The sequence below is a fragment of the Daucus carota genome, chromosome 1 (assembly GCF_001625215.2).
Source record: "Daucus carota subsp. sativus chromosome 1, DH1 v3.0, whole genome shotgun sequence".
NCBI lineage: Eukaryota > Viridiplantae > Streptophyta > Magnoliopsida > Apiales > Apiaceae > Daucus > Daucus carota.
The window spans coordinates 52,697,270-52,723,785 of NC_030381.2; the positions used below are offsets into that span (position 1 = coordinate 52,697,270).

At 35.9% G+C, this 26,516-nt stretch overlaps 3 protein-coding genes across 4 annotated transcripts; 2 read left to right on the forward strand and 1 right to left on the reverse strand.

Moving 5' to 3' along the window:
* Positions 1-9,626: 9,626 nt before the first annotated feature.
* LOC108214768 (protein ACCELERATED CELL DEATH 6-like) lies at positions 9,627-15,371 on the forward strand. 2 transcript variants are annotated; one of them, XM_017386959.2, is made up of 3 exons: positions 9,627-10,776; positions 13,548-13,795; positions 14,674-15,371. In XM_017386959.2, exons 1-3 carry the CDS (start codon positions 10,176-10,178, stop codon positions 15,256-15,258), a joined length of 1,434 nt encoding a protein of 477 aa, XP_017242448.2. In that variant the 5' UTR covers positions 9,627-10,175; the 3' UTR covers positions 15,259-15,371. The 2 variants fall into 2 exon arrangements, with proteins under 2 accessions (XP_017242448.2, XP_017242440.2); XM_017386951.2 differs by having other exon boundaries at positions 9,631-10,776; positions 13,257-13,795.
* Positions 15,372-16,046: 675 nt separating this feature from the next.
* LOC108224721 (ankyrin repeat-containing protein At5g02620-like) lies at positions 16,047-19,457 on the forward strand. The gene is made up of 3 exons (XM_017399427.2): positions 16,047-16,688; positions 17,595-18,136; positions 18,714-19,457. The coding sequence occupies exons 1-3, from the start codon at positions 16,088-16,090 to the stop codon at positions 19,455-19,457; spliced, it is 1,887 nt and encodes a 628-aa protein (XP_017254916.2). The 5' UTR covers positions 16,047-16,087.
* Positions 19,458-24,276: 4,819 nt separating this feature from the next.
* LOC108205488 (protein ALP1-like) lies at positions 24,277-26,455 on the reverse strand. Its single transcript, XM_017375469.2, has one exon. It carries the CDS (start codon positions 26,086-26,088, stop codon positions 24,478-24,480), a length of 1,611 nt encoding a protein of 536 aa, XP_017230958.1. The 5' UTR covers positions 26,089-26,455; the 3' UTR covers positions 24,277-24,477.
* Between the last annotated feature and the right edge of the window lie 61 nt (positions 26,456-26,516).

Consider the following 26,516-nt stretch of genomic DNA (forward strand, 5'->3'; position numbering starts at 1 on the left):
CAATAACAGACACCGGCTTCCTCGAAGAACAGGCTTCAATATCGAACGCTTCTTTCCCGACCTTATCACCAATCTCAGACCCATCTGTAACGTTCACAACAGGAGATTTCCCCGGCACACCCCCAGATTTAGGCAAGTGCAAGGGAGAAGCACCACCCACCGGCTGCTTATCCGTATCAGCAGTCCCTTGGCCACAGTGATCCACAGACACCAGATCTTCTGGATCACCCATAGTCACATCAGTGGGGGGCAATCCAGCGGTAGGGTCTACTTCATCGGAGAGTCCCATAAAGAAATCCCCAGAGTTAGGTTCCAAAGGCCCAGTATAGTCAAAGACATCTACGGGAATATTCTCATCCTGCATAAAATGAACAGACATTTAGCAAGAAGCAAAAAAACGAGAACAAAATCAGGACCCGAACGAGCCAAAACAATACCCAAGGCAAAAACAAAGGAGTCTCGGTTAAAAGCAGACGACAGTATTTATAAAGTACGGAGATACATATCCTTACAGATGCATTCAATATAATAACCTCGGGAGTTGGGCCAGACATTTCTTGGTGACCGACACGTGTCCCACGTTTCGTGAGTCGACGACGGGCCCGCCCTAATTTAGCCAAAGGTTGGTTATCTTCCCAATCCTCATCCGGGGAAGGCAATGACTCATCATTCCCAGTATTTCCTGGGGGAACATCGTCGACCTCCATCCCAGTCGTCCCACTCTCTAATTCACCCGGATCCACCAGGCCACCTCGACTACCTCCGCCTCCTTTCCTCTTGCGAAGGTGTTCAGGCACTCGAGGATAACTAGTCATGAAACTCGTTAAGGTTGAATCATCCACATTCCAACTAAACCCTTCATTATCCATGGAATGAGGAGGATACACTGCATCACACAAAGCAAACAATCAACATATATATGACAGACATAAATATTCATTAAACTCAGAGCATGGTTACATGTTAAATCATATAAGTCGTACGCCACATCTACCATCCAAGAAGACAGACACATATTCAAACAGAAAACAGACGGGATACCACACGAAAACCAACTAAGCTCACTCACAATTGTGCTGCTTAAGGTGAGACACTTGATGAAATACTGACGCGTCCCAAGCCTCGCCAAAAACCCTCAACACTTGATACAACCACTCGAGAACCTCCTTTGTATGTAATTCCGACGGAACCTTATAGGTTACTAAACTCCCCGTGCAAAACCCCGGCATATACGCCCACTCACCACCCAATAACATTACATACTCATTCCACCAATTCTTCATGCAACGAGGTTTCTTTATCGGACTATACCCCGACACCACGGCACCCAACTTCGTATTCCGTGAAAATTGCACGAGCTCATAGAAAGGCTCTTTCTTTGAAGCTTTCACATAGAAGATAGAGAAAAAAGTTTTGAAAGTCGGCTGTTTGTGTAAGCGATTGCAAGCAGCGATGAACCACAAAATCAATCGAATGGCATTGGGCGAAAATTGCGCAGGCGAACAACGAAACTCCTGTTTGAACAAAGCCACAAAGAAGCGATGGGGACGAACCCTCAAACCAGCTTTAAAATGAGACAGCGGAATGGCAATGGCCCCATCGCTTGGACGAGAATATAGTCTCTCCTCACTACTGGCTGCCCGCCATGAATACCCCCCTCCAATCTGAAAGGCACGAGATACCTTATCACCATGCCTTTGTACATCGAAACTACTGGGGTATTGTAAGCTGTCATAATGACTGAAATCTCTCTTCAGAGCCCCCCCGTCAAAAACGGGCAGAGGCACACCATGGGTACGATTATACTCATGATAACTTTTGAATAATTCCTCCTTGTCCAACTGTTCAACTTCCGGCACTTGAAAACGAGCAGAGTCAGACCAAGACCCGTCTTCATTCAACAAACTCACAACGGTGCGTACGTTCGATTGAACGACAGACGCGCCACCACGATCAGACATCTATAAATGAGACAACATACCCACAATATGACGTACATACCCACAACGAATAAATATACGACAACACACCCAAAAGTAACAATCGATCAACACATGCATCCCAACTCGACAATACATACAACGGAAAGAACTTTCAGAAACTGAAGAACACAAACACCACAACAAGAGCAACACTACGAGTTAAAGACTACCGAAGGCAAATATACAAGAGTATACAACAAGACACCGAGTCAAGAACACATAGTCAAACCCTAATTTCACAAACATGACAGATTCATTGACAATAAACAAAATGACAAGGATATACATACGAGAAAAGCAAAATCACACCCGTCAGTAAAGAAGATTCACCTCTATTTTCCGAAAATCACGCGCTTCGCGGCTTGGCTGTAAGTATAAGATGAAGAAGAGCTCCACAACACATCTACCAAGTTAAAGAAAAGACAAGTAATGTGAGAGGTGGGCTTTTTATCACTTCAAATTGAAAGACTGATCAACTCCTTTTTTACCACTAACCTACACCTAATACTCTAGGCACGCTTCGCCTCCCCCAAGTAACGTTAACGTCACACAATTTTCATATACGAAACATCGAATGTCGAATGTAGCGCGCAAGCCCGATTAAAAATCTCGAAAATATATCCTCGTGACGTATTTAACCATTTCTTAAATACACCACTAGTCGTATTTCCTTACCCTATTTTTATTATTCACATTCATATGTGGGGAGGCGTCAGAGCCATACAGATCCGTATACTTATATTTCATTTTTCTTAGTTTTATCTTGATTTGGATTTTGATTTTTATTTTTACTCGTATCGTCACCACACTTTCTACCCGCTACAATTTGCGCGGCACAGATACCGATACAACAACACCATTATTATTGAGTCATACAATTCATGACAGCCATCCCCACAGAGCCCGTCAACCCTTAATCTCCCCACATCACCACAGCTAGATCTGGGGGGCAATGAAGAAACCAGAACATCTTACCAAAAGTAGTAGCCAGGATTCAGCTGTGTTGAACAAAAATATTTCTCACACCTTCTCCTACCCCCTACTTGGGGGGCAAAGCCACACACATGCGGTCAGCATTCAAGAATATTAAAATAGAAACAAACGAGGACAAACGACAAGATGATAAAGGGAAAACCAGAATAAAATATATGCCATGCATTATACAAACTACCCGACAGCGTCAAGAGGAAAGCTAGACAATAAGCGAAATGGATATAAACCAAAACAACTGAAAACTACGCCTTAAAGGCGGTACATTAAACTGCGATAGCAAAAGGAAACGTCAAAATAAAACACTGTCCGGGTTACATAGAAACCTACTCCCACTCCTCCGCATCGGAGACAGACATAGGAGCGGGAGGAGCAGGATCTACGGTGTCGGTAGCCTCTCGAACAAGATCCTTCACCACATCACAGAGGATGGACAGCCCCGCAAGAGTCTCAGTGAACTTACGCTTCTCGTCCACGAGACGGCTCTCATACCAAGCTGACAACGTATCCCTGCGACGACACCACTTCTCATACTCAACCTCATGGCGCCGCTGAAGATCCCTAAGAGCTTCACGGCCGCGAGTACAAACTGGAGGATCCACCCACTTGTGAAACCCGCAAATATCCTCAGCACATTCACGGAAACGGCGACCAATGTTGTCGCCATACCAACGTGTCTTCTCAGCACTCATGCGATAGCAGTCGCACATGTTGTCCAGAATAGCATCACACTCGTCCAGCGAACGACTCATGGCTGATGAAAAAGAGAAGATAACAAACAAGAAAAAGTTAATGTGCGAAATGAAGAGCCAAAGGCCACATATATATAGACCCACATAAAGAAACACCCCACCTCACAAAAAGTGAAGGCCTCACCCGGGTTATCCTAATATATGCTTCACCACGAAGACCCTAGGGCCTACATGAAGAAGCAGGGGGGCAATGATAAGTATCCCTTTAAACTACGGGAACCAATGAACCCGGACAGGGAGAACGGGACTCTGAAGCATGATCACAATTTTCATATACGAAACATCGAATGTCGAATGTAGCGCGCAAGCCCGATTAAAAATCTCGAAAATATATCCTCGTGACGTATTTAACCATTTCTTAAATACACCACTAGTCGTATTTCCTTACCCTATTTTTATTATTCACATTCATATGTGGGGAGGCGTCAGAGCCATACAGATCCGTATACTTATATTTCATTTTTCTTAGTTTTATCTTGATTTGGATTTTGATTTTTATTTTTACTCGTATCGTCACCACACTTTCTACCCGCTACAATTTGCGCGGCACAGATACCGATACAACAACACCATTATTATTGAGTCATACAATTCATGACAGCCATCCCCACAGAGCCCGTCAACCCTTAATCTCCCCACATCACCACAGCTAGATCTGGGGGGCAATGAAGAAACCAGAACATCTTACCAAAAGTAGTAGCCAGGATTCAGCTGTGTTGAACAAAAATATTTCTCACACCTTCTCCTACCCCCTACTTGGGGGGCAAAGCCACACACATGCGGTCAGCATTCAAGAATATTAAAATAGAAACAAACGAGGACAAACGACAAGATGATAAAGGGAAAACCAGAATAAAATATATGCCATGCATTATACAAACTACCCGACAGCGTCAAGAGGAAAGCTAGACAATAAGCGAAATGGATATAAACCAAAACAACTGAAAACTACGCCTTAAAGGCGGTACATTAAACTGCGATAGCAAAAGGAAACGTCAAAATAAAACACTGTCCGGGTTACATAGAAACCTACTCCCACTCCTCCGCATCGGAGACAGACATAGGAGCGGGAGGAGCAGGATCTACGGTGTCGGTAGCCTCTCGAACAAGATCCTTCACCACATCACAGAGGATGGACAGCCCCGCAAGAGTCTCAGTGAACTTACGCTTCTCGTCCACGAGACGGCTCTCATACCAAGCTGACAACGTATCCCTGCGACGACACCACTTCTCATACTCAACCTCATGGCGCCGCTGAAGATCCCTAAGAGCTTCACGGCCGCGAGTACAAACTGGAGGATCCACCCACTTGTGAAACCCGCAAATATCCTCAGCACATTCACGGAAACGGCGACCAATGTTGTCGCCATACCAACGTGTCTTCTCAGCACTCATGCGATAGCAGTCGCACATGTTGTCCAGAATAGCATCACACTCGTCCAGCGAACGACTCATGGCTGATGAAAAAGAGAAGATAACAAACAAGAAAAAGTTAATGTGCGAAATGAAGAGCCAAAGGCCACATATATATAGACCCACATAAAGAAACACCCCACCTCACAAAAAGTGAAGGCCTCACCCGGGTTATCCTAATATATGCTTCACCACGAAGACCCTAGGGCCTACATGAAGAAGCAGGGGGGCAATGATAAGTATCCCTTTAAACTACGGGAACCAATGAACCCGGACAGGGAGAACGGGACTCTGAAGCATGATCCCCGACATCACAACTACCCGTCATCACACATGCGGGTTTCAGGAGGTCAAGCCATGACGTCACCAATGTGGGCTGACGACAAAGAATCCTCAAGGAGTATAAATAGAGGAAGAGAAAGAGAAGTCAGGTACGCTCACAAACAATTCCACTATCATTTTCTCTGAAAGACGCTAAGACTGATTGTCACGCCGGAGGTGCGAATCGGTCCCCACCCCCGATCTTGCATTGTTTTGCAGGTTCCTTACCATCACTACCACACTATACTGTCACGAGAAGCCCGGTCATCATCAGCAGAGGTGCGGCATTTTTGGTCTTATCAGTTAGTGAACACTACAAAAAAACAGGACAAAACCGACCGGCTAAAACCGACCGCCAAAAAAAAGTGTCGACTTAAAACCGACCGGACGAAATTTAGGACCCGATCAAGGCTCCCCGTTACTTCTAGGAAAGCCCGCCTTTAATATATTTGTGGTAGCAGATGCATTCGCCCTCGTATTTTCAATTTCTTCTCTGTTTCTTTACTTCTCATTATCATCATTCCAACTCAAGAAGAAATCTTTTTTTACCTCGTTCGCTTTTGCTGTGGAGCTCAACATTGCCTCAATTATAGCAATGATGGTGGCTTTCATTGCAGGGACTTATGCGGTGCTGGCACACTCATTAGTCCTGGCCATTGGTGTTTCTACCCTCTCTTCTTTATTCCTTCTCATTGTCTTTCCTCTTAGCTATAAAATTTCGATAAACATGTTACGATTCCTATAATTCGAATACGTTTGTGGCTTCGCCGGATATATCACGGTATTAAATTTCACTTCCGAAATTTTGTGATTGTGAGGATGTGCCGATTCCGGGATATCGTGTGGAGACCACGCCAATCAGCGAATGATCGTCATTCCGGAATTGTTTTTAAAGACTTAGTCTAAAATCTCTGAACTGTAAAATAATACTCTCATAAATTTTATTTTGTCAAGCACATTTCAATGTTTTAACGCCCTTCTCCCGAGTTATAATTAGGGAGGAAACCAAGTAAAAAGAAGTAAAGTTATGTAACTTTCACTCCTGTTTGTGCTCTCGAGTTTTTTAAGAGGTGGAAAACAATTGGAAATGGATGCAAATATAGTATACTTTCATTCCAAAAGTTTTACTCCCAAAATGAGATGAAAATGAAAACATGTTTAGTTTCACTTACTTTCTTTTCTAAAAAATACTCGGGAGCAGGGCCTTCCTATCCTTTCCGTGCGGTAATCAAATGAAATCAGTTACCTCCATTTTTTTTATACTTAGAGTGATGAGTTATAACCCTTTACTATAATCAGTTAATCGATCAATGATATTTGATATAATTTTAACCAATTAGATATCAGTCTTTCACTTTTTTCTTTTAAGTTTTTTAACCAACCTGCAACTAATCAAACAATTTTAATTATATTTAATCTTAGACCAATTATATTTAGGTATCTCCAACCGTGATTCAAAATCCAAATTTGAGGCGTTTTACCCCAAACCACTCTAACCGTGGAATAAAAAGTGATCCAAATTTGGATCAGTGATATTCAGTGGTCCAAATTTGGATCACTACTATTCACTGATCCAAATCTTTTTAACATTAAAATATTGCTACTTTATTATTTATTGATTTTGTTAATGTTATTAAAGATAAATTAATTAAGTTTAGAATATAATTAAAACAACGATTAATTATAATTTAAAATTTCAAAATACATAAAATTTCAACAATTTATCAATCATTATAGAAAAATCAAAGATAAAGATGCCCATCTTGAACTTTGAAATGCACTAATTGAACATTTGTGGGAATAATATACTAATTCCGAGAATTAGTATTTTAATGTAATTTTTAATACTTAATTTTATTTTTATTTACCGTTTTGTCTTTTTCGAATTATTTTATAATATTTTATCTTTGTCTAGTCGTTAATCGTATTATTATAATTAATGATGAAATTAGTTAATCATATTTTAAAATATTTAAAATCAAAAAATATATATATTATAAAGATGAATGAATTTAGATTTATATTTGAATATATTTGAATAAGATGGTTGGAAATTGGGATAGAATTTGGTTTTAAAACGGTAATGTTTAGTTTCCAGCGTAATTTGATTTCCGCTCTGAGTTTTTGTATAAATACTAGCTTAAAACCCGTGCAATGCACGGGAGGTTATAATATTTGTTATTTTATTGTATATAATTTTACCTAAACTGATATTATTGTGAGAATAAAATTATGATAGAATAATATGATTAAATAAATTTTATCGACCCGTAAAATAATATCGACCGGCTGATAAAACTCGACCGCATTACCTTTAAAGTGATATCATGAAGTAATTAAAATAACATTAATGTAATTAGTTGAAACATATTATCAATTGTATATTAATAATTTTATATATTATTTTTTTATATGTGTATGTTGCATGTGTGTTTTAGTTAAAAAGGGTAGTTATGTGGGCATATAGTGAGGACAAGAATAGTATTAATAAATTTAGTGTCTTATAAATTATAATTTTCATATTATTTAATTTAAAAAATAAAATAAATAAACAGGAAAAGGTTGGTTAAATCCGAAAGAAACCGGAGGAAGCAATTGCATAGTGAAAACCAAACACAGTCTAAAAAGCGTAGGAAAAGGTCTTGTATTTGTTTTATGTTTGGACTTGTTTATATTTTGAAGTCCACTAATTATATGAAGTCAACTAATTATAAAAATCCGTTTAAAAGCCCATGTACCGACTGACCAAACTTTTAATGTTTCGGCTTTAATAGTACTAGCTTATAGCCCGTGCAAGGCACGCGAGCTTTTTAATTATTTATAAACTTTTTAAATATATTGTAAGTGGTGTGAAAGAATTTAATTTATAAATAATAAATTAAAATTTTTAATTAAATAAAATTTGAAATTATGATTTGTTTATAAGTCAGAACTATTGTAAAAATATATAGGTTCTACTTTTCAGACTTGTTTCTGTAAAAAAAAAACTGGTTACACATGTTGCATCATCCGACAGTGGCGATGCCGTATAAAATATACCGTCACAGTCATCAATGGTTTCAAATAAACTATTGTAATCAAGCCATTCCTTTTCTCTCATGTATCATGCCAAAGTATTAATTTTTTTCTATCAAATTTTAATATATATTGAGTAGAATATGTGACGTCAACTTCCATTAGATTTTATTTATAAATGTATTTTATATTAGAATTATTATAATATGATTTAAATTTGGCTTACTAATTTTAAAATATATTAGATAAAAATAATTTTGTGACAGTGCGATTTATATGATTCTACAATTAAAACTGGTAGGAAATATTTATTTTGGATTAAAATATTCGGCTTATTAATTTTAAAATATATTAGATAAAAATAATTTTGTGACGGTGCGATTTATATGATTCCACAATTAAAGCTGGTAGGATATATTTATTTCGGATTAAAAAAATCATAAACATGTGAAAGACAGAATTTGTTTTGAATTCAGAAAAGGAATTATAAAGATGCAATTAGATATCAGTTGCCTTATAGAATTAATAGTTAATTTTGTTCTAATCTAACAGTACTTATTTGCTCAATATACGATCCAACGGATGATAAGCTTTTGGACCATGTGACCATGCGACCAAATTATCTCCCTGCTTATTATATATAAGTATATAATAGTATAGATTTCAAAATACTTTTTACCATGAAACCACAGCCGAGCCTCCTAAGTTTCAAAGCAAGTACTTGCCAAAATGGATCAATTTTGATCCAATACCATCGTAACAACTTACAACCGAATACATCTAACAATTTTGATTACAATGCAACTTAACGTCTCTCATCTACAGTCTCCAGCGGCTTAGTCGTCGTTCAAATTTGCGGCGAGTTGGACGGAGGTATTGATTTAATATTCTTCTTTGTATTTAGCCATTCTCATAAATGTTATATTAACAGTCTTCATGCCTATGATATTATATATTTGTGATCTTGAGGAAGGAGTGAAAGGTGTTTGATAAAATGCCTCTGTATAGAAAAAACCAGGTCAATACTATTAGTCATTCTTTAAGTACTAATTCTACCACTTGCATTGCACAAGCATATGCTTTGTCTTAATATTAGTGTGGCTTGCTGAATTTGTGTTCCAGGCAGCTGTCTACAGCCTATTTTCCGAGGACAATTATCGTATACTCGGAATCTGATGAAACCGAACTTGAGTTCACATGTGATAATGTGATAGAGTTGAAATTAATTAATCATGTATGATGTATCCTTCTACTTGGTTATTACTTAATTAATCAAAAATCGATTACTCTATGTACAGTGGTTAATATAAGTATATAGTTGACTTATATTTAACATTTTTGAAGGTGTTTAAATCAATTTACTCTTTTTGTTTGGTTGAGAAATAAAATGCTTGTAAGAGCATAAAACAGTCAGAAGTTTTGATAAGTTTCATGTTCATTCACATCTGCACATGATCAACTTATTTTACTAATTATTGTTAGTTAGAAACAAGTTACTTGTATCTGTACTTAATTAACTCTGGACTAATGAGTATTTTTTAAGAGTGATTGACTAATTATTGTTAGTTACAGACACCATTATCATTTATATATATTCACCTTGCCTTTGTGCATGTATGAATAGTCAGCACAGTCTATAAACTTAAACTTTCTTCATTGGCTCGAATTGCAATTTTTGGCGATCATATATACAGTAACTCATATGGATTCTGACTTGTATAATGTTGTCACCTGTGATGACGTTGATGCTCTAAAGGGGAGTGACTGGCCTAATGTGCACGAACAATTGACACCTGGAAATAATACGGTGCTTCATCTTGCATGCCGACATGGGAGGACAAGATGTGTCGAAGAAATTCTAAGTTCTCATGAATCACTACTAATACGGATCAACTCAAGAGGTGAGACCGCTCTTCACATAGCAGCAAGAGGAGGGCACTATGGTGCAGTTGAAGCACTCATTCGTAAGGCCAGGTCTTCGGTACTAAAACCTAATAATCTCCAAAAGGAATCATCTACGCTCCTGCAAGATCTTATTAGAGCACCCAATGCGGAACTTGACACTGCCTTGCACGTTGCAGTTCGATACAATCACAACGACGTGGTTGAACTGTTAGCAAAAGAAGATCCAAGTTATTCATATCCTCAGAACAAGTATTTTGAAACTCCACTCTACCTGGCTTCTGTTAGGCGTTACACCGATTCTGTCAATATTATTCTCGACAATTGTCAATCACCAAGCTTTGATGGTCCCAATGGAAGAACGGCTTTGCATGCTGCATCAATGAGTTATGGCGGATATGGTAAGTGCAACATATATATACCATCTTACAGTTTAACCCAACTTGATTGCTCTTCCATGCTGATTTATTACATGAGCCGTATTCTGTTTTCGTGTTAATCTATTTTGCTTATGTTTAAGTTTATATTGATTGGCGTTTTGGGTCCAATATTGTTTATTTCCAATTTTCTTGATCAAATTAGCATACAATAAGAATCTATTATTTTCTTAGCTTTAAGTTGTCTAAGAATATGATAATGGTAAACAAGGCTGCGAATGGTACCCCCTGCCGTCTCAAATAGCTTTCTAACTAGTCACACAAGAATACAAGATCCACGTTATTAGTTATACTATCTACATATAATGGATATTAATTTCCCATTTTTCCCATATCTAATTCTTTGGCTTTGTGATGGTGACCGGTCCTCACACTCACACACACACACACACACACACACACACACACACACACACACACACATGCCATTGCTCAAAGAAGGATACCCTTAAAAGAAGAACACTCTAAAATCGGATATAGAATCTTATCTAAAATTTGAATTAAATTCTGATTCTAAACTAATTAATCTTTCATTATGAATTATTATACTATCTAACATGTTTAACAATAAATATGAAGAGTTAATTGCAATTGGCACCCCTTTGGTTTCGGCTTATTGCACATTGCATCTAATAGTTTTGGAAAATACACTTTGCAGCCCCATACTTTTAACCGCGCGACATTTAACACCCTTTCCGTTAATTTCTGCCGTTACCGTTAACTTTTGTAGGGGCATTTTGGGAAATTTTATTATATTTAATTAAAATCAGACCTTTATTTAAATTTTCTGACCATCTAAACGATATTTTTCAGAAAAACTTAAAGAACGAAAGTTGTAGAGAATAAAAAGATCTTCTTAGAACTATAAGGTTCAAAATTTTCGTAATTCTTTTTATAATTATTTTTAAAAAATTCTAAAATTAGCAATCTTGTAAAAATGAACAATCGTTTTTAAATAATTATTTAAATTTTGAACCTTATTGTTCTAAAAAGATTTTTTTATTCTCTACAACTTTCGTTCTTTAAGTTTTTCCGAAAAATATCGTTTAGATGGTCAGAAAATTTAAATAAAAGTCTGATTTTAATTAAATATAATAAAATTTCCTAAAATGCCCTTGCAAAAGTTAACGGTAACGGCAGAAATTAACGGAAAGGGTGTTAAATGTAGCGCGGTTAAAAGTCTGGGGCTGCAAAGTGTATTTTCCCAAACTATTAGGTGCAATAAGCCGAAACCAAAGGGGTGCCAATTGCAATTAACTCTAAATATGAATTAAAAGTAACATGATTCTATGTAAAATTTATCGAAAAATAAAAATAATATATATATATATATATATATATATATATATATGATTCTATTCTAAACTCTATTTTGGATTTTGTTATGGATTCTATAATATCTCATTTTAATAATTTGCATGTGACAAGAAATGGATTTGCATTTGCAAAACTCATACATTAAGATATTAAGTCATATACTTGTAGATTGGTAATTATGAATGACCCATTATAACTTGCTATTTTATCTGTTATTGGTGTTCTCTCTGTATAAATAGAAAGTTAGATTTATGAAAAATTTATATCATATATAATAAATATATATTATTAATTAAGTGCAGTTCAATTCGGTTTATGGTGGGATGCACTTTGGAAATATACTGAAAACCTATCGGTGCAGTTTTTTCTTCGGTTTGCCTTTGTATGGTGCGATTTCTTGCGGTTCTTGGTCTAGTTCCGATTCTCAGTCTGCTTTATGCCCCTAGTTTAGTAATTTTATATCTACAGATTCCCGTTTAATTTGGTAGGTTTTTTCTTTACAATTTAAAAATGTTTAATTATCTGTGTGAATAATTATTAAGGATGCACAAGTTACTTCAGTTTGAAATGGATGGCAAATATGTAGGGTGTTACACAAATTTATATGCCAACAGTAAATGTGTAAAGTGGAAAAAGTACAGCTTTATCTATTACATTGGGTCATGTTCCTCTTAGAACCCTTAGCCTTATTTCTGGTATTAATCAGGGTTCTGCAGTAGAACTGCACATGCAAAAAATGTCGTGTTTATGTATTATATTTTGAAATTATTTTTGAACACACACAACGATGCAAAAAACATGTATTTAGATTTACATCCTGAAATCTATTTAAAATTTAGGATTCTGCAGCAGAACCTTAGTGGTTCTAAGGTTCTATTTTAAGGATTGGTTCCCTCTTGAGCGTGACCCCCATTACATAATGTCCTTACTTATAAATCAATTCATATGCTTGTATGTCAGCTTATGAATTCTGTATCGCTAACTATTAATTCCAGAAGTTTCCTTAGTCCAACCTTGGTAAATAGAGTAGCATTTTATGATCTTCCTTTTAGCTATAAGTTTCTGGCTTGCATAGCTATATATACAATTCCACTTTAAAAATTTATAAATTTCTTTGTGATATTCAGGATGTATGATGCGTCTACTGGAAAATAACAATGATCTTATAAACGTAGCAGAGAATAATGGGTGGACGGCATTTCATTATGTTGCACATAATGATCTTGTTAGATCAGCTAAATATTTGTTAAGTGTAAATAAATCTGTTGCCTACCTACCAGATAAAATACTTAAGAGAACAGCTCTCCATGTAGCAGCATATAAAGGAAAATTAGAAGTGATGAAGGAAATTCTGAATATATTGCCAGATGCTTGGGAGAGTGTCGACGGAAATGGTCATAATATATTGCATATTGCAGTATTACAGGAGCAAAAATCTGTGATTCAATTCATTGTATCTGGAGATTTTGAAATGAAGAGTAGCCTTCTTAGTCAAAGAGACAAGTTTGGATGTACGCCTCTCCATCTAATTGCTGAGCGTGGATTGTTTTTTCCCGAACTTGTGGATGCATTATACTGGAGACCTGACTGGGATACAGTAAACAACAAAAATATCACTATCTTCGAAGCGCTTTATGAAAAAGAAACCGGTGCCCTTATTGACGAGGTATGTACATATATACTCCATCCGTTTCAATTACATGTCCACTTTTAAAAAATTACGCATATTAAGCAAATTTTAATTCCATAGAAATTTTCATTTATAGTCATATATATTGCTTTGACCAAATATTATATGTGGAATATAGTTGATCTTGGAAATTTAAATACAAAATATGTGGTATAAAATTGATCTTGAAGATACAAATAATGAACTACACTACATTGAAAGTTGAAGTGGACAACTAATTTGAAACATTATGTAATTTGAAACGGTGGGAGTACGAGCAAAGAACTATGTCGCTCATTAGTTAGTCATAAGTTGCTTAATACATATTTTTTCATAATTGACACAGCGAGTTGTGTGCATAGTTGCTTTGTTTTGTTGATCTTATTGAATACTGATGGTAACAATAAGTATCATATTTTAACTTATTAATTGAAAAAAATAAAACAACAGATTAATACTTCCTACCATTTTTATACAAGTATAACAAGTATTACTATGACATCATATTAATCAGTAAGATCAACATCATGTGGCAGTTAAAGTTAGTTAATTCCGTTGACTCAGTTTGTAAGTCTCTCAACTCGCAAGTCTCAATCTAAAGCGGACTCTAAAATCAGGATAAATGTTCATGGACTATTCATGATTGGGCTGGGTTTAAGACTTGTGAAAATTTTGGGTTTGATTGGTTCAGGTTATTCGGTCTAAATAAGGGGGGTCGGGTCAGGTTGTTCGATTTTAGAACCCATGAGCCACGCTGATTGTAGCCATTTGAATTGAGACGGAGGAAATGATAATTTTATAGAAATATTGTTTTACACTAACAAAATTGAACTTGACATACTTATCTCACGATCATTATGTTAACAATTGTCCAGGGGCTAGTTGGAGGGACAATCAGTTTAGACACTGTTGGAAATCATTGGAACCACTGGGTTGGAAGAAAAGTAGTAGAAGTTGAAAGAGTTGACGAGGAAAGCATCAAATGGCAAAGACAAATGGTGAACACTCATGTTATAGTGGCTGCTCTGATAACTACGGTAGCCTTGACAGCAGGATTCGATATGCCAGGTGGCTTTGACGGGAACCAAGGACCGAACCAAGGGTCTGCAGTACTTTCAAGAAAAACTGCCTTTAAGATATTTATGGTAGCTGATACAATCGCCCTCCTGTTCTCCATTTCTTCGCTATTTCTGTACTTCTTGACAGCAATGTATGATGCCACTCGTGTATTAGGACCCCTGATCAGTGCTGCTGTAGTGCTCAACGTTGTTTCCATTACAGCAATGATGCTTGCTTTCATTGCAGGGACTTATGCTGTGCTAGCTCACTCATCCTTTCTGCGGATTAGTGTTTGTATCATCTCTTCTTTATTCTTTCTCCTTGTTTTTTATGTGTGCATTAAATTTTTCAGGAAAATCTACACTAGATATAAGAAAGTAGCCTATGCTATGAGCGATTAGGGCCTGATCTCCAACCATGTAACTATGTAATGTTATAAACTTCATTCCGTGAAGTACATAAAATTAATTTTACAAGAAGATATCTTATTGCTTGTAAATGGACATTGTTCTCACTCTGTTCTCTCAAAAAGAGTATACACCAGGTCATAGTTAAGGTCTTCAAAGAGTATACACCAGGCTGATATATTCTCTGTAGTTACCTGATAAGGCTGACATATATGTATGCATGATATAATTTTAATAATCCGGAAAGAATGAAATGTGTTGAAATTTAATAGGTCTAAATATTATTGTTTTCATTTAAAAAAATGAACTTAGTCAGCTTGACTATTTTTATGGGGTACCTGATCATCAATCATGGTGTGGTGCCTGATCATAAGTTACCGTCGTTGACTTTAAAGACAATCAACTCGAGGTCACTATTGTTAGGAAGGTAGTCGCGGATAACGGGCTCGTCATGTTCAATTGTTTACGAAATTTCTTAATTTAATTGTATTTCAAATTTTATATTCTTTCTCATCCATTATATATATAAGTTGAAAGATAGGTTGATTTGATTTCTTGAAAATTGAAAGGGATATGTATTTCTAGATGAAGTAATTAATTAACATCCCAATTATTTTGTTTAAATATACATAGTTTAGTTGACTCTAGGTCTACATAATGAAAACAGCAGTAATTAATTTACTTAGACAGATCAGCTCCATATTCATTCAAAAGTTAAATTAATTAGGGAGCAACACATCTATCCTAGCTTAAATATAAACGATCTTCCTTTCCTAGTTTTGCATATTTTTGGGTGGGTATTCAATACAAGACAGTAAAACAAATGGACAGCGAACTATATGTAGCTCTCATTGATGATGACATTGATGTCCTAAAGAGGAAGGACTGGCGTGAAGTCGGTGGTCACCTCACACCTGCAAATAATTCGGTGCTTCATGTTGCATGCCAACACGGGAGTAGGAAATGCGTGCAAGAGATACTAGGGCGTGCTGATGAATCACTACTATTAAAGATCAACTCGAGAGGTGAGACAGCTCTTCATCAAGCAGCAAGACAGGGGCACTTTGACGCGGTTGAAGCACTTATTACTAAGGCCAAGTCTTCGGACCGGCAACCTGTTGATCTTGAAAACACAACTACGGTTCTGCAAAATCTGATTAGAACATCGAATCTGGAATTTGAAACTGCCTTGCATGCGGCAGTTCGATACAATCACCAGAAAGTAGTTGGACTGTTAGTAAAAGAAGATCCAGGTTTCTCGTATCCTCGGAACAGGTTTGATGAGACTCCACTTTACCTGGCTGCAGTTAGGGGTTATTATGGTGTCATAGAAGTAGTTCTTGATAATTGTGAATCGCCAACGTTCGGCGGTCCTTGTGGACGAACTGCCTTGCATGCTGCAACCGTGAGTAAAAGAGGACATGGTACGTACGATATATATATAAGCATAAGTGTATAAATTACAAAACTTAATATAAACCCTTAATATAAATTTTTGGATGAATATAATTTAATGGCCCCATAGAATTTGTCACACACAATCAATATACAATTTGCCACACATGGTTTCATAAGATCCCTTCCGTGTTTAATTTGAATTTTCTTATCGGTGATCTTTTTTGAAATCTGACTTTTTGTATTTTTTTTCATCTTCCAACTTAAAATTTCAATGATACTTAACGTATCAATATGAAAACATCTGCTAGAGGTATAGTTGGAAGTGTGTAATTGATATGATTTGCATAAGTTGAGTGTAACATCCGTGAGAGGTAGAGTTGGAACTTGGAAGCGTACAGTTGGTGAAAATTTCGATATGTAACATCTGCTAGAAGTACAAGCACAATTGTTAATAATATGGTAATCATACGATATTGATTTGTAATGATATGATATTGATATGGAGCTACAAGACTGTTAGGCTTTGGTAGAGGCCTACCTTTTGCTTCCCAACTGCAATCATTAAAATCAACCCACATAAATCAACTTTTTCAAAAATTAAATCAAAAATTATAACTTGAGTTGCAGAATAAGTGGCAAATCATATTTTTCAAAATCAAACTTAAAAAGTATTAATTTTGAAAGTTTCAAACTGACAGTCTTTTTAAGAATACTTTTAAAATTGTAGTATTTTCAATTTTGAGTAATTTTCCCATTATAAATAAATACAATGAGTTAAATTAATCAAAATTAAATAATTCTACTAAATAGGTTTCCTTATTAATGAAAAGGTATATATTTTTTCGATTGTCTATCATGTGTCCTCGAGGCACAGGTTAAGCTATTTATGATGACCTCTTCTTATGAATTTCGTTTTGATGATATAATATTAGAATGCATGAGACTTCTACTGGAAAGCAACAGCCACCTTATCTGTGTAGCAGATAATGATGGATGGACGCCATTTCATTTTGCCGCAGATAACAATCAGTACTATTCAATTGGATTTTTATTGGGAGTCAACAGCAATGTGGCTTACCTACCAGATAACAAATATAAGAAGACAGCCCTTCATGTTGCAGCATATAAGGGATATCATAAGGTGGTAGAGAAACTTCTGGAATATTTGCCTGATATGTGGGAGAGTGTAGATGGAAATGGTCAAAATATATTGCACATTGCCGTGCAACAATACAAGAAGCCCCTGCTCAAATTCATATTATCGAAAACTCGAAAATTTGATACTTTGAATACTCTTATTATACAAAGAGACCAGGAAGGGAATACGCCTTTTCACTTAGTTGCCAAGCTTGGATATAATGTTCCCGAAATGCGGGAGTGGCTACAGAAGACTGATCAATATATAGTAGACAACACAAATTTGACTCCATCAGAAGTGGTTTACCAGAATTTTTCTCGGGCTATAATGGATGCGGTACGTATAACGAATTTAATATGACTTCCAAATGCTCTAATTACTGCATGATGAAAGATGGGTCAATTTGACTATTAAAAAATCGTATAAGACTATTATTTTGAGACAGAAGGAGTATTGTTTAATACATCACCTAATATAATTAATGAACATCCAATGTATGAGTATAACATTATTCACCGGAATGACTTATGATTAGGGTTGTAGATTGACGAGGACTATCTCATATCTTAGCTTATATACAAGTCGAAGATATGATACATATCTCATAGTTAGCAAGTGTATCAGTGATTTGTTGGCCATGAGTATTACCATAGTTAGCAAACAGAAGAATAAAAGCACCAAGCTGGGTAAGACGATGAGCATTGCAGCAAATTAACGGTGTTAAGGAGTAAACTAACGACAATACACACTTTGCACTGTTTTCATTAGTTCACCATGCATTTTGCTAGTTTCCATAACTGAGGTATACAAAGTGCACCAACTCCATAATTGAGGCAAACAGTTTGCAATTTAGCCCTGAAAAAATTTATATACTTTCTAACATCTGGCTGTTCTTATTTTAACGATCTTCTAGGAGGTGGTTGGAGTACATCCAAGTAGAGACGAGATTTATAAGTTTTGGAACGCTTGGACTCAAGGTACAGTGCAAACAGTATATAAGTATGATCCGGTACCTGCCAAAGAAAGAATCACGATGCACCAACAGATGGCGAACAGCCATATGATAGTGGCTGCACTAGTGACCACAGTAGCCTTGACAGCAGGATTCACTGTGCCCGGTGGTTTTGACAGCAGCCAAGGCTCCCCGCTGCTTCTAAGAAAGCCGGCCTTCAAGATATTTATGATAGCAGATACAGTGGCCCTCCTATTTTCAATTTCCGCACTGTTTCTTTACTTCACAACATCACTCAGATACAAGCGGCCGAGTGTCACTTTTTTGTTGCTCACGAGCGCTGTAGTGCTCAACGTTATATCGATTGCAGCAATGATGGTGGCTTTTATTGCAGGCACTTTTGCCCTGCTGTATCACTCATTAGCTCTGGCCATTATTGTTTGTATGGTCTCTTCTTTATTCCTTCTTCTCGTCTTTTCTTTTATCGTCCCTTTTTTCAGAAAGTACATGCCTGTGATACTCCTATTTTACGCTTACCTTGGTGAGATGTATAGTTGGTCTAAAAACACACTTGACGCCAGTCTGTGGAGAGTATTGTATACACCTTTCCGGAGAATTTTGAGACGAATTAGGACAAGGCGTGGTGACTTTTCTAGCTTCACGGATGTGGAAGTTATAGATGCTGCTGGTGGCACAAACAGCTGAAGGTGGTGTCATCAATCTTAGATTGCGGCAAATTAAAACAGTTAGTTTGTTACCAATTGTTTAGATAGCGACAGTGTGTGTAAAGGTTTGGTGATAGAAATTCAAGTTCCATGACTGCAATAGCTGAGATGTAATAAGATACAGTATATCACAATGTTTTGTTTTTACGTGATAATTCCTTTTTGTTTTGCCATCATATGAAATTCATTACTAGTTCAGTTTAATCCATTTTATCCAATACTACAGACAACCAGGTATATATATTGGTTAATCATCAAGCAGGTCACTTACTGCATAAATGTATCAAGTGAGTCTATGATTACAAAATTGACTCAATTTTTTTACCAAACTTAAGATATCTGGTGTTCTCTTCGCCATTCTGCACCTCAAACACGATCAGCTGACACCTGTCAACAATACGGTGCTTCATCTTGCATGCCAACACGGGAGTATAGCATGCGTGAAAGAGATTCTAAGTGCCGATGAATCACTACTATTACAGACCAACTCAAAGGGTGAGACTGCTCTTCACCTGGTTGTATTTCTGCTTCTCTCACAATGTTGTATGAGACCAAAAATCGTGATTAGTTTGACTTTTAACGGAATTACCAAGGTTTGATGTCAGCAACTCTCACTCTCACCGTCCACGGTTTTTTTTTTCATTGTTAGACATGTATTTTAAGACTTTTTATAAAGTAATTTTATTTTTTTTGATCAACTTTTATAAAGTAATTTTATAATTTATTTTTAAAAATTTGGTTTTTAAAATACAAAATTATATTTTCATACAAATCTTAAGAAGTATGTTGAGCCATCAATTTCAGACGTATAATAAAGGCACAGAGGGAGTAATAGTGAAAATAGTCGGGAAAAGTTAAATACGTACCGAAACTATGTGAAATAATTTTTGTAATCAGAATCTTACAGAGACTTATATGATTAAGCTTAAAAAGAACTTAATTAGGAGCGCTAAAACGAAAATTCTATAGTTGTCTCACACAACTTTCTTACCAACCATCCAGGAACAGCTTGGAATTCCACTTAATAGAACCGAAGTTGATTTGCTTTAGGGCATATGGATTGCAGCACCGAAACTTCTCGCTTCTTACTCCATTTTTTTATTTTAGCCTCCAACCCATGTATCAGGAAACACCGGAAAGCCCGAAGAAAAATATCGGCTTTTCTTAAATCTTACTCTGTTTATAGTTATCCTACTCTAGTACTCTGTTTTCTTTTGCTCTTATATCTGTACATGTAAATCAGAGTACAGCTGCCGATTATTAGTCACGTGACTCACGTGCGGGTTTGGTCGGGTCTAGTTTGCGTACCTGGCTGCGAAACAGTTTATTCGTAAGAAAATTAATAAATCAATTCACAAATTTATAGGAAGTTGAAAACTCTAGATTTATTAATTACTTATATTTATTTTTTAAATTGATTTTTCAAACATTTTAAAAATAATTTATGATATTTTAATATTATATGAATAATTTTTATATCCGATAAATTAAAAAATTAAAAATTATTTTTTATTTATAAATAACTTTACTGTCCTGCCCAGCTTACCGCTTCTAGGCAGTCTGCTTCAGTTTTCTTGTGTGCCTTGGAACTTTTGTAATCCTTAATGTCGTAATTTTCTATAGATTATGTGAAGAGATGATCATGACCATCTGGGAGCCCAGCTGAATAAGAAGCAGTGCATTATGTGCCGACGGGGACCAGGAGAATGTCCCCATAAATTAAAGACAGGAGAAAGCATTGTGGTGGTTGAGAAGGTCAAATGTGACATTCAATATTTTTGACAAACAGTGCCACAAAAAACAATCTTTCTTGACTTTCTATAGAGATGCAGGCCCATAACAATGACTTGATGCTCATCAACGAGAATAAAACCTTCAGAAAGGGAAAGAGGGCAATTGTGAAGTCACTGATTAGCTATTAACATTTTACTAGCTTATAACCCGTGCAATGCACGGGCGGTTATAATAGTTGCTATTTTATTATATATATTTTAACTTAAACTAATATTATTATGAGAATAAAATCATGATAGAATAATATGATTAAATAAATTTTTTATTTAACATATGATAAATCAATCTTTTAATATTTCATTATTAATAATTAATAATATAGTATGGAACATATCACATTAAAAAAGTCACATCAAACCAAATACCGACCCATCATACTAACCTAGATGTTTTGGTTTAATAGATAATAAAACATATATTATAACATGTTATAAATTAAGGAGGTTCGTGGGTCGAATACCAACTGGCTCATCGAACTCGACTGACCTACCGACTAACTGAGCTTTTCATGTTTCGGATTTAACATTATTATAGTATATTATAAATTTATAATATTATTTTTAAAGTGAGTCCATGAGTGTATTTAAAAATAATGTTAATGTCTTTTGGTTGAAAAATATCACAGGTTATTTATTAATAATTATATATAATAATATTATATTTTTATATATGTAGCTCGTGTTAATTGTATAATATTTGTTTTTTAGTTAGAAAATATAAAAATGATAATGTGTTTTAGTTAAAAAGGTAATTACTATGCTTCTCGATGTTATTTTAAATGATGGAGTTTTTTTAGTTAAAAAAAGATAACATATTTTAATTAAAAAGAATAATTGGTATATAGATCGGCCCGTATTTTGGCTTAAGTACTGACTGACCAAACTTTCAATGTTTCGGTTTTAATGGTATAATAATATAGATATATAATATCATTTTTATATGAATGTTGCATGTTTTGGCTCAAGTACCGACTGACCAAACTTTCAATGTTTCGGTTTTAAAGGTATAATAATATAGATATATAATATCATTTTTATATGACTGTTGCATGTGTTATTTTTGGAAAATCGATTTTTAAGTTAGGATTCTGAAAAAGATAATGTGTTTTAGTTAAAAAAAGTAGTTGCTATGTTGTCCAATATTATTTTTAGAAAATTGAGTTTTTTTTAGTTAGAAAATATAAAAAAAGATAATAGATTTAGTTATAAAGATAATTGATTATATAAGTAGGCCCATAATTTGGTCCAAGTAGCGACCGAATAAATTTTTAATGTTTCGGCTTTAATAGTATAGTAAAATAATATTATTGTGAGAATAAAATTATGATATATGTAGCCCGTGTTAATTGTAGATAATCCATTTTTTTTAATCGGAATATATAAAAAAGATAATGTGTTTTAGTTAAAAAGGTAATTACTAAGTTTTTCGATGTTATTTTAAATAATGGAGTTTTTTTAGTTAGAAAATATATAAAAAAATAACATATTTTAGTTAAAAAGAATAATTGGCATATAAATAGGCCCGTATTTTAGCCCAAGCACCGACTGACTAAACTTTCAATGTTTTGGTTTTAATAATATAGTATAGTATGGATGCGTATATATTTTTAAGGTTTAACTTTAGTTTTTGGTATAGTCAAATAGGTCCTAAATTTGTTTTATGTTTTGATCTTATATTTGTTTTATGTTTTGATTTGTTTATATTTTGTTTGAAGCCCACTAATTTTGTTTGAAACCGGCTAATTATAAAAGTCCGTATTAAAGCCCGTGTACCGACCGATCAAATTTTTAATGTTTTGGCTTTAATAGTATAGTATTTAAGCGATTGTATATTTGTTTTATGTTTTGATTTGTTTATATTTTGTTTGAAGCCCACTAATTTTGTTTGGAGCCCGTTAATTATAAAAGTCTGTATAAAAGCCCGCGTACCGACCGACCAAACTTTTAATGTTTCGGCTTTAATAGTATAGTATAGATGTATTTTTTGTTTATACTCTCTCTGTTTTGAAATATAGTCGTTTGACTATTTGGCACGCACTTTTAAGTATTTTGACCGCATAGTTAAAATCATTATTTTCAGAATTTTTTTTTAATAAAAATATATGATTAATATTATAATTCAGAATATTTTTTTTTTAAAAAATAATGATTTTAGTTATGCGGTCAAAGGACTCAGAAGTGTGTGCCAAAAAATCAAACGATCTATATTTCAAAACGGAAGGAGTAATTTTTTAAATTCAGATAATAATAAGCCAGAAGTAAATAAAATTAGTCATCGAGTCATCATCACTGACAAGTTCTAGCAGCGAAAATTAACAAACTTTTGACAAAACAAAATTAGCCAAGAGGACTTTCTATAATCCTATTCAAGGTATCTTCTTTACCCATCTCAGCACACAAAGTCCCCTCTTAGTTTACTCAAAAAACCCAATGCAATGTATTTTAATCTAGCATGAAAGGGATGCATGTCAGGCATGAACTACGCAATTCACAAATTGAATCTGAAAGCGATGTTCTATTGTATTAACCACACACATAACTTGTATCTATAAATCAACAAGATGGACAAAACTTGGAATCCAACAGAACATATTAAGTAATCTTTGATCTTGTAAATCGACTTAGAGAACCTGACAAAAAACTCTGAAGTATATCACCTCCTGATTTATCATTAATCTGCAAGGCTAGTGATGCTCCAGAGGTCGAGAACTCGAGTCTCAATGGAGACAAATATGAGTATTAAAATTTCTTGCAAAGTGACAGTACCCAAAATACATACTAGTAGTATCCATAATTCATATACAGCAAGTGAAATAGCAGAATAAAGAAAAAACTAGCTGGTTACAATCACCGAGTCAGCCCCAACTGTCATTAGAACTAACAGTAAGATCAAGCTGTATACAGATATGGCTATATGACAATCAAGCTGTAACAGTTCCTGATCCATGATCTAACATTCTCTGAGTACAAGTAATGTGATAAGTTGATAGCACTGATGACATGAAATTATATTCAATCAAGTAATGTGTATTAAAATGATAACAAATTAACAATACATATATGTCAGTTGTTAATTCAAGTATAGGAACTGTGGTGAATCCTGTGTATGCATTCTAGTGCGAAACAAAGTCCTACATGATATAACACAAGCAAACAACAAAAAACTAAAGGTATACGCTTCAGGGTACAAAATGTTCCAACAAGTATTCAAGACAAAAAGGAAGTGCCGGCATGATTATGGTGCAAAAGATTATGAGCAATTGAATCCCTTGCCTTGATTGCACTTCCCGACCTCAATGCAATCTCAGGAACCATCTCATCATCCACAAGCTCATAAATTAACTCTGGATCCATCTCCTCATTCCTCATCTCACAGATATTGTGCAAAACACAACATGCCCCAAGCACCACAGGCAAGTCCTGAAGTTTCACTTCTGTTCGTTTTTGCAAGCAAGTCCACCTTCCTTTCAACCGCGCAAATGCATTTTTCGAAACCATCTGTATATCCCGAATCTTTTCGTTAAAAGCATGTTGAGTCCAGGTCAAATGCTGCTGTGCATAAGGGACCAACACCCAGTCCATCAAAGGGTACCCAGAACTGCCAACTATCCACATGTTTTTCAAAAGCCCTCCATTAGCTCTCTGATAAAGCGCAGATTTCTCCAAAACCTGATCATCAGGCATAGAACCCGGCCAACCAATACACACATCAGTAAACACCCCATTTGGATCCACAACACCTTGAACAGTAATTGAGTAAGAAGTCTTCTGATTTCTCTCTGTGTGACGCTTATTGAAATAAGCTGCCACACTAATCTTAGGTGCAATTATAGGTATATGTGTAGTATACATTGCTCCAACCACATTAGGAATACCCGAAACCAATTCATACTCGTCTGTAATCTTTTTCAATTTCTCCTCATCAGGCCATTGAAGATACTTAGGCATCAAAACGGTCCTAATTGCCAAACAAACCTCAAGTACAAGCTTATGACAAGTCGAAATCCCCAATCCAAATCTTTTCGAGACAAGCCTAAGTGGCTCCCCGGTTGCTAACCTCCATATACAAACCGCCACACGTTGCCTAACCGGAACAGCATCCCTCAACATAGTATTCTCCTTGGCCACTGCAGAAGTTAACTCATTACAAATCATCTCAAACGTATCTTTCCCCATCCGAAACGCCTTCTTAAACTCTTCCTCCGGAAACTCAGCACTGTTACATTGATCCCACCACGCTTTCGACCTATTCTTCACCCACAGCCGTCTCTGCGGACCGCCACCCGCAACACCTCCAACACCTCCAACCCCACCTCCACTAGTACCTGCCACATCACTCGAATTCCCAACCTCACCAACGACCGCAGCAGCAGCAGCAGCCACAACACTTCTCGACTTCCTCTTCCGAACCCCATCAGAATTCTCCAAATTCTCATCAAACCCTTGAACTTTATCATAACACTCCATCATAACTTCCCTCCTCTTCTTATAATTCTCCTCAAACTCCCCCTTTTCTTGAACCCTAATTCTCTCTCTTTCTTGATTATCACCCTTTTCTTGATCCTCAAGCAACAACAAAGTCGTGATAATCTCCTTCAACCCTTTTGTTCTTACACTCCCCCCATCAACCCCATCTCCTCCAATTCCATTATAACCACCGTCATCACCACCACCACCATCTCTACCCTTATTCACTCTTCTTTGCCTTTTATTCCCCAAAATCTCTCCACTATTCTCGTTCATTTGACCCAATGATGTCTCTTTAAGCAAGTTGTGAATATAAGAATCGCCTTCTTCGAAGAAAGATGGGAGTTTCATATAGGAAAGCTAAAAGAATAGTAATAAAAAGTAGTTGCAGTTGAAATGTTCGACCAATTGTCTGAATGAAAAAAATGTGTGAACGCGTTACGAGATTACGTTGACAAATAATCTGACAGGTACATATTTCGGCAGAGAGAGAGAGAGAGAGAGAGAGAGAGAGAGATGTATGGGAAATGGGGAGTTGAAAAGAAGGGAAGCAGTAGTGTGAAAGCAAGGGGCTTGATATGAAAGGAAGCTTCGAGGGAAATGAGAAAATGGTGAAATGTATTTATATGTGTGTGTAAAATACACACACAGGTGTGTGCAGGTAAAAGACGGTGACTAATGAGAGACTACGCGGTTGGACAGTTTGGTTTTGCGTATTTTGGGAGGAGAGGATGGTATTTGATTTATAGGGAGTGGGTTTTACACGTTTTTGAGAATTT